Below are 10,000 nucleotides of genomic sequence, written 5' to 3' on the forward strand. Positions count from 1 at the left end.
AATTAGACAGATAAATAAGGGAGGGAGCGAGCGAGACAGATAGACAAACTGACAGAAAGACAGACGGGGAAGAAAAGGAGAGAGGGAAGGAGCGAGACAGACAGACAAATAGACACATGGGGTAGAAAGGGAGAGACAGAGACAGATAGACAAATAGACACACAAATAAGGGAGGAAGCGAGCGAGACAGATAAACAAACAGACAGAAAGAAAAACGGGGAAGAAAATGAGCGAGACAGACAGACAAATAGATCCTCCAAAACAGAGGAATGCCATTTCTGCAATTATTTCGAGTTGCCATTAAGATGATGATTCATGTATGTGATGCTTATTGAAGTTAAGTCTATTATGATTACTCTTTCTAGTATCATTATTTACTTATACTTTTGGCTCACGGAGTACCTTTGGGAATCCAAACTAGTATTATTAGATTAGAGAGAAATTGTGACCTTCGTTCATACCTGCTTCTTATATAAGTAAAAGTACTTAACACTTAAACACTTTACAGCCTTCATGTCAATACTGTAGCTTGTGTCATAAAAAAAAAAAAAAAAAAAAAATTCAGAGGGGAAAAAAAGTTTTTTTTTTTTTTTTTTTTTTTTTTTTGTAAATTCAGAAGAAAGATATCTGTCTGAAACATGACGAGGGAGAATGAAAATGAGAGAAAGAAAGAAAGTTTTGCTCGCCTGGAGGTATGTAAGTCAAGATATCATACACAGAATAAGTGTCAGATCTATGACTCTCTCTACCCTGTCGAGGTGATGCTTAGCAGGTCAGGCAGGGAGGGTTGAATAAGAGGGAGGGGGAGGGGGGGAAAGGGGAGGAATATACCTACAGAGAAGGTTGAACAAGCTTATTCATGAGTTTAATTAGCGTAATTAATTCTAACATTTTTTAAATACTTCACCCCGCGGTATTCCTGATGTAACCGACGTTCATATATAACAATCAGAATCGGTACTGCGGCAATAGTTCTTCAGGCGAAAATCCTTGATTGGTACTTGGTCTAAATTCTCCGGGATTGGAAATGAATATACAGTTACTAAATACTGTTGTTTGTAGACTTGTAGGATATATATAAATGGTTGTATTTTCTTTTTCTTCTTTTATCTCTCTATTTCTCTCTCTCTCTCTCTCTCTCTCTCTCTCTCTCTCTCTCTCTCTCTCTCTCTCTCTCTCTCTCTCGACTTACTGCCGCCCGTGTCTCTACCTGCTCATTCGTTAACCCCCTCCCCCCTCTCTCTCTCTTCTCCCTCTTGCTCCCTAGTCCTTCCTCCCTCCTAGCCCTCCTCAGCCTTTGTTTTTTTTGCTTTTAGTTCTTCCCTCCTCCTCCTTACCCTTCCCATCCACCCGACCCACTCCTTCCCACCCTCCCACCCCTCTGCCTCTCGCCTCCTTCTTCTCCGACTAGCCACTCCCGCTCAACCCTTCCATCTGCCGTTCTTCCCGCACTAGCTGGGACCCGCCCCCCCCGCCCGCTGACCCCCCGCCCCGTGGCCCCCGGCCCCGCATCCCCCTCCCCCCCACCCCCCCTGCCCTGCCCCCCCCCTCCTGCCCAACCCCCCTTCATCTCTACCTCCTCCCAGACTCCCTCCCTCTCAGCGATGATTCCTCACCCCGCTCTTTCTTTCCCCCACCCTTCCCTCCTTCCTCTGCTACCTCCTTCCCCCCCACGAGGGCCCGGCCGCTCGCAGCCCTCCTCCCACCTAGGGACCCGCTCTTGGCTCCTCTTCCCTGCTCGACAGGAGCCTTCGGTTGGTCTTCCCGGCCCCCCGTTGTGAAGGAGAGCTCGGAGGTCTCCGCGTTCCTCATCGGTACCAGAGGACGTGGGCCGGATGACATGTGTGATTAGTGGAGTAGGTTACACGTGCCTTATCTGGGACTGGGATCAACGCCCGGACCCGGGCCACGGACGGGGCGCGGATGCCTTACGCTCTCCTCTCTTCTCCAAACGCCCTCTCCTTCCCTGCGGCTCCACTCCCTCTCTCCCTTTCTCCCGCCCACCCTCTCCCTTAGTTGCTGAGATCAGAGGTGGAGTGGGGGGCGGACGGCGTGGGGGAGGTGGGAGTAGGGAGGACCCCTACTGGCCCACTTCCTCTCCTCGCTGCCCATCCCTCCCTCGCTCCCTCCCACCCTTCCCCCTCTCCTCCGCTCCCTCCCTCCTACTCCCACCTTCCTCCCCTCTTACCCTTCCCTTAGCCTCCACCCCTCTCCCCCTCCCTCCCTCTCCCTCCCTTTCTCCCCCCCTCCTCTCCCTCCCTTTCTCCCTCCCTCCCCCCCCTCCCTCTCCCTCCCTCCTCCCACTCCCTCCCTCCCACCCTCTCCCTCCCCCTCTCCCTCCCTCCTCACTCCTTCGCCTCCTCTCCACCCTCCTTACCTATCCCTCTCCTCCACCCCCTCCCTCTCCGGCGCCCCTAGCCTAAACCAACCCAAATAAGTACTTTTCCATAAAGCGTCTACCTCTCCTTCACACCTTTACCACACCTGGAGTATCGAGTTCTCCTGTGGGCGCTCTTACGTAAGGGTGGCTCCTTTGCCCTTTCGCTCAGCCGTCCCCTTACCTATTGGTTCGGATAATGTGGGAACCTTTTGCCAGAGGACATCATCGAAAAAAAAGACATCGCTATGATATACGACTAATAGATCTTAACATCAATGGATTAAACTAGCAAAGGTTATGCTATCAATAGCAGTTCTGACATCGCTCAAAAATACCGCTTAGATATCTGACATCGCTGTAGAAACACCACGTCTTGTTTCTGACGTTTATAGGGGGGGAGTGGAGTCGTGGAGGAGAGTGTAGTATGGGGGGGAGGTTATGGGGCGGGGGGTGATCGAGTGGGAGCGCGCGAGCGCGAGCGCGAGCGAGCGCAGAGCGAGCAGAGAGAGCAGAGCGAGAGAGGCGCGAGAGAGAAGAAGGAGAAAAAGAGACAGAGATGAGGTTCAAAATAAAAGAGAGAGCGAAGAAAGAGAGACGGGGTGAAGGACATAGAAAGAAGTAAAGAAAGACAAGCGGAGGAAAGAAAAAGTAAAGAAATCGAAATAAAGCGAAGAAACTAAAGAAATAAAAGAAGAGACAGAAGGCAGAACCGAAGAAAGAGAACCGAACGAGTCGAACCGCAAAGAAGGTAGAAACTCAAGCCCCGCACATCCCCCCACCGACCTCCTCGCACGAAGCAAGCCCACTCACGACCAGCACCCTTCCACAAAACACTTTATTTCTCACTCAATCCCCTCCAAACCCACCATTTCCCACACTCTTCTTACATCACTCTCCGGCACGTCCCTCGCCGCCGTCACCCGCCGCCCCCTCCGACCAGCTCCTCTCGCACACCCTCCGTCCTCTCCCTCCACGCATGTTCCCTTTTGCTCCCACCCTTCTCCCCTCCCGTACCCCACCTTCCCTCTCCCTCCTTCCCCCTCCCTCCCTCCTCCCCTCCCCCCCTCTCCCTCCTCTCCCTCCCTCCCTCCCTCCCCCTCTTACCCTCCCTCCCACCCTTCTCCCACTCCCTCCCTCTCCCTCCCTTTCTCCCACCCTCCTCTCCCTCCCTTTCTCCCTCCCTCCTCCCCCTCCCTCTCCCTCCCTCCTCCCCCTCCCTCCCTCCCACCCTCCCCCTCTCCCTCCCTCCTCCCACTCCCTCCCTCCTACTCCCACCCTCCTCCTATCCCTCTCCTCCCACCCCCTCCCTCTCCGTCTCCCTCTCCTAAACCCAACGCAAATAAGTACTTTTCCATAAAGCGTCTACCTCTCCTTCACGCCTTTACCACACCTGGAGTATCGAGTTCTCCTGTGGGCGCTCTTACGTAAGGGTGGCTCCTTTGCCCTTTCGCTCAGCCGTCCCCTTTCCTTTTGTTCGGCATATTGACCTTTTCCAGTGACATCACTCGAAAAAAAAGACATCGCTCAGAAATACGATTAATAGCTCTTAACATCAATGGATTAAAATAGCAAAGGTTATGATATCAATAGCAGTTCTGACATCGCTCAAAAATACCGCTTAGATATCTGACATCGTGTAGAAACACTACTATCTGTTCTGACATTAATAAAAGAAAAAAAGAAAACATCATCAATAGTCCTGACATCGCTCAAAAATACATTAGCATTTGTGACGTCACTCAAAAATGCCATCAACTTTTTAGAGGGCACTCAAAAACACCATTAGCCTTTACTACGTCATTCAAAAACACCATTAGCGTTTACTACGTCACTCAAAAACACCTTTAGCATTTACTGCGTCACTCAAAAACACCATTAACATTTACTACGTCACTCAAAAACAGCTTTAGCATTTACTGCGTCACTCAAAAACACCATTAATATTTACTACGTCATTCAAAAACACCATTAGCGTTTACTACGTCACTCAAAAACACCATTAACATTTACTACGTCACTCAAAAACACCTTTAGCATTTGTTACGTCACTCAAAAACACCATTAACATTTACTACGTCACTCAAAAACACCATTAGCCTTTACTACGTCACTCAAAAACACCATTAACATTTACTACGTCACTCAAAAACACCATTAGCCTTTACTACGTCACTCAAAAACACCATTAACATTTACTACGTCACTCAAAAACACCATTAACATTTACTACGTCACTCAAAAACACCATTAACATTTACTACGTCACTCAAAAACACCATTAACATTTACTACGTCATTCAAAAACACCATTAACATTTACTACGTCACTCAAAAACACCATTAACATTTACTAAGTCACTTAAAAACACCATTAACATTTACTACGTCAATCAAAAACACCATTAACATTTACTACGTCACTCAAAAACACCATTAACATTTACTACGTCACTCAAAAACACCATTAACATTTACTACGTCACTCAAAAACACCATTAACATTTACTACGTCACTCAAAAACTCCATTAACATTTACTATGACACTCAAAAACACCATTAACATTTACTACGTCACTCAAAAACACCATTAACATTTACTACGTCACTCAAAAACACCATTAACATTTACTACGTCACTCAAAAACACCATTAACATTTACTACGTCACTCAAAAACACCATTAACATTTACTACGTCACTCAAAAACACCATTAACATTTACTACGTCACTCAAAAAAATATAAGCTCTTTCTCAACAGCCTTTATGTAAATATCATCTATATATAGTGTTCACGGAGTAAGTGAAGGAAGAAGAGGGAAAGAAACAGAAAGGAAGACAGAAATAAAGAGAGAGAGAGAGAGAGAGAGAAAGGGGAGTGAATAAAAGAGAGAGAAGGGGAGACAGAGAGAGAAACAGAGAGAGAGAGAGAGAGAGAAACTGACAGAGAGAGAGAGAGAAAGAGACAGACAGAGAATTAAAAGAAAAAAAAAGGGAAACGGAAGACAGAGGATAAAAGAAGTACAGTAAAGACAAAGACAAACAAAGAAAACAAATCTAAGAGAGAGAAGATAGTTGACAACGTAAAAAAAAAAAAAAAAAAAAAAAAAAAAAAAAAAAAAAAAAAAAATCATATATGAAAAAAATAATAATAAATCAGGGCTAGAAATACATACATAACTGACAATCAAAACTTCACAGAGAGAGAGAGAAAAAAAAATCAAGATAGAAAAAGAAATGTTCACGGCACACAGTTCTTACCAATGGCTCTCTGGTAGAAGTCGGCATTACAACCCAGGAGAATGGTGACGAGTTCATTGTTGCTATAGGCGATGGCGAGGTGGAGAGCGCTCGCACCTGGAAAAGCAATTGGAGAGCATTAGAAAGCGGGTGGAGAGAGGGGGGGAGGGGGGAGGGGGGAGGGGGGAGAGAAAGAGAAAGGGAGGGAGTGAGAGAGAGAGTGAGTGAGTGAGTGAGTGAGTGAGTGAGTGAGTGAGTGAGTGAGTGAGTGAGTGAGTGAGTGAGTGAGTGAATGAATGAGCATGTGGATGAGTGAGTGAGAGAGAGAGAGGGAGAGTCAGAGAGAGAAAGAGGGAGGGGGAGAGAGAGTGAGTGAGTGAGTGAGTGAGTGAATGAATGAATGAGTGAGTATGTGGATAGATGAGTGAGTGACAGAGAGAGAGAGAGAGAGAGGAAGAGATTTAGTGATTGAATGAGTGAATGAATGAGTGAATGTGTGATTGAGTGACAGAGAGAGAGAGAGAAGAAATAAATACATGTAGAAAGAGAAGCACACAAAGAGAAAAAAAAAATAATAATAAATAAAAAAACACCGTCAGGAGTGGGAAGTGTTCATATCTTTATCCTATTAACCTATAAATAGCACAAATAGCGTCCCGGGTCGTTCTTCTGATTCCTCTCGCTCTTACGTAATTGCATTTATCTTTACACCTTTATATTTCTCTCTTATCGTTATATACTTGTATATATGTATAAATTCGCATGTGTGTGTTTGTGTGTGCGTGTATATATATATATATATATGTATACATATATATATATATATATATATATATATATATATATATACATATATACACACACACACACATATATATATTATATATATATATATATATATATATATATATATATATATATATATATATATATATATATTATATATATATTATATATAATATATATATATATATTGTGTATACTCAACACACTGTGCACACACACACACACACACACCACCCACACACACACACACACACACCCACACACACACACACACACACACACACACACACACACACACACACACACATATATATATATATATATATATATATATATATATATATATATACATATATGTTTTCTTTAAATTTTGGATATATCTGTTCTAGCTTTCAAGATCACCATTTGATCTTGTACAATATTCATTCACAAACTGCATTCATTACTGCCTCCCACAAGAGGAAATCACTTCAACAAATGTTCTTTAAAACACCAGCAACATCTCAAGAATCTTTTACAATGAAAAGACCAAATAACATTGAGACTCCATGAATAGTCCCTTACTCCCAAAACAAGGAACTTACCTTTCAAGTCAGGGTTATAACTCCATCTACCGGGAATAAGGAACAGGGCTACCTCTCTATGGTAAATGAATTCCCTTTTCCCTTCCCTTTTCCTTCTTTTTCCCTTCCTTTTCCTTTCCTTTTTCCCTCCCTTTTCCCTTCTTTTTCCCTTCTTTTTTCCCTTCCCTATTCCCTTCTTTTTCCCTTCTTTTTACCTTCTTTTTACCTTCCCTTTTCCCTTCTTTTCCCCTCCCTTTATCCCTTCCTTTTCCCTTCCCTTTTCCCTCCCATTTCACTTCTTTTCCCCTCCCTTTTCCCTTCCTTTTCACTCCCTTTTCCCTCCTTCCTCTTCCTTTTCCCTCCCTTTTCTCTCCTTTCCCTTCCTTTTCCCTTCCTTTTCCCTCCCTTTTCCCTCCCTTTTCCCTCCCTTTTCCCTTCCTTTTCCCTCCCTTTTCCCTTCCTTTCCCCTCCCTTTTCCCTCCCTTTATCCCTTCCTTTTCCCTTCCCTTTTCCCTCCTTTTATCCCTTCCTTTTCCCTCCCTTTTCCCTTCCTTTTCCCTCCCTTTCCCCTCCCTTTTCCCTTCCTTTTCCCTCCCTTTGATGCACACATACGAACTTTAATCAGTGGGATTAAGACAGCTGAGAGGTGATGTTACCTAAGGCTGGAAAAGATGTAGGTAAATCTTTCTATATCTAGGTGCTTCTGTCATCTAATTTCATCGAAATGTATGTTCGTATCTATTGATTTCTATCCTTGGGTCTATTCATTATCTGGACGTATCATGCAAGTTTTACATGATTTACAGTATTGCAAGTTTCAAGGCTTTTCAGGGTTTTTGCACTTCCAGCTCCAGCACTTCCTCCCTCCAGTTTCATGTTCTAACAAGACTTTTTCCATCTATCAAAACGTGTATCTATTCTTATTTCCATTCTTTCGCATTCAAAATTATCCAAAAAATGTCTGTTGTAGTCTGTTTAGTGAAGTAATTTCGCGACCAAAGCAATATACTAATCCACATTCTTAGCCGTCCGTGCTTTTGGTTCAGAAAGGCAGTCAACCAAAACGATATAAATGAAAATGTTTCCAAAATCGTGACGTTCTGTATCTGAGATTGAAGGCGTGTGTTGAATAAGTACATCAAAGGTATTAAAGATGAAGGCTGCGATGTCCTGTAATAACCTAGGCTTGTGTAGGTCAAAGACTATTTATCTCAGCATTTAGTTCATTTCTGTTCCGGAATTACAATTGCTGGATAAAGTTATCCTTTTTTCCAGTCTTTGTTTTCTCTAATGGAAGAGTTAGAAACGAATAACAAGAAGAAATGGAGGAGGAAGAAAACAAAAATGATATAAGAAAGACATGTTAAGTATTAGCAAAAGGGTGAGGTGATGATAGTCTGAAATCTCTCTCGAGTATCAGCTACAAGTCTCCGCTGTATTCTACACTAGTACAAGGGACAGTACATAATGTATGAGACTTGGGTACAGAAGCAAATACTTTATTTGACTTTTTAGACTCCTCAGGCCAGTTCTGTAATCATGAATTTGTTGAAAGATGTATATATAGGAATAAATTATTTGACAGTGCAATATACGTCATTAAAGCTATATGTCGTATAATTACTCATTTTTACTCTTTTTTTCTAATATTTTCCACATAAACGCCAGGCTAAGAGACACATTTAGACAAACATACACACACATACACACACACACACACACACACACACACACACACACACACACACACACACACACACACACACACTCACTCACTCACTCACTCACTCGGACAGACACACACACAAACACACACAAAAAAAAGAAACACAAAAAACAACAAACAAACAAAAACATACGAACACACACATACGCCCTTCCAAACATAAAATGCATCAAGAACACATATAAAAAGCTCTTCATAACAGGAAGACGTAGAAACACCTTAAGCAATAGTAAACCGTAATGAAGATACCACAGTGATATCTATTGGCCACGCTAGACAAAAGGGGCGTGGCCTAGTGATGGTCCAATCAAAAGGGTATAAGGAACGCGACTCCGCCACTTCCAGGTACACCACTCAACGCCTCTCAGGGTGTGAAACGTAGTTATTCGAGGAAAAAAGAATAATAATATTAAAATAAATAAATAAATAAATAAATAAATAAATACATATATAGATGTGTGTGTGTGTGTATGTGCGTGTGTGTGTGTGTGTGTGTGTGTGTGTGTGTGTGTGTGTGTGTGTGTGTGTGTGTGTGTGTGTGTGTGTGTGTATGTATATAAGTATATACATAAACATATATATATATATATATATATATATATATATATATATGTGTGTGTGTGTGTGTGTGTGTGTGTGTGTGTGTGTGTGTGTGTGTGTGTGTGTGTATGTATGTATGTGTGTGTGTGTGTGTGTGTGTGTGTGTGTGTGTGTGTGTGTGTAAAGATAGAGAGAGACAGAGAGAAAGAGAAAGAGAAAGAGATTTATACATGATTTTTTTCTAATTCTATCCATCAATACCCTTGTTATCTGGCCTTTCCATATAACCTCCCACATATACGTTCAATTACGTATAATCACTCATCTAACACACACACTAACCCTGACACAAACACATACACCTGATCACACAATTCAACAAGCTTATCTCTACATATAATCAAACGTAATCATACACCTTGATCACACACATATACGCATGCACACAAATACACACATACACAAAATCACAATCCTAGATATATCCTGATCACACACAATCACATAAATACGCACACATACAAACACACACACACACACACACACACACATACAAACACACACACACAAATACACACACACACACACACACACACAAATACACAAATACACAAACACACACACAGAGACACATACACAAATACACACATACACTCACACAGACACAATCACAATCCTTGACACACAACTTGAACACACGCACACACACACACACACACACACACACACACATGATTACGTTCTCTATATATGACAGAAACTCAAA

At 42.8% G+C, this 10,000-nt stretch overlaps 1 protein-coding gene across 1 annotated transcript in view; it reads right to left on the reverse strand.

The window, feature by feature from the left end:
- LOC122249594 (transient receptor potential cation channel subfamily V iav) overlaps positions 1-10,000 on the reverse strand; it is a gene marked incomplete in the record, with an annotated part of 128,824 nt that overhangs the window by 93,539 nt on the left and 25,285 nt on the right. Inside the window, 1 exon segment of the mRNA XM_086533187.1 lies at positions 5,641-5,736. Within this exon segment, the coding sequence (XP_086389313.1) occupies positions 5,641-5,736 (96 nt within the window).

This window comes from Penaeus japonicus, unplaced genomic scaffold (assembly GCF_977035675.1).
Source record: "Penaeus japonicus unplaced genomic scaffold, GWHDUDI00000001_assembly GWHDUDI00000038, whole genome shotgun sequence".
Lineage (NCBI taxonomy): Eukaryota > Metazoa > Arthropoda > Malacostraca > Decapoda > Penaeidae > Penaeus > Penaeus japonicus.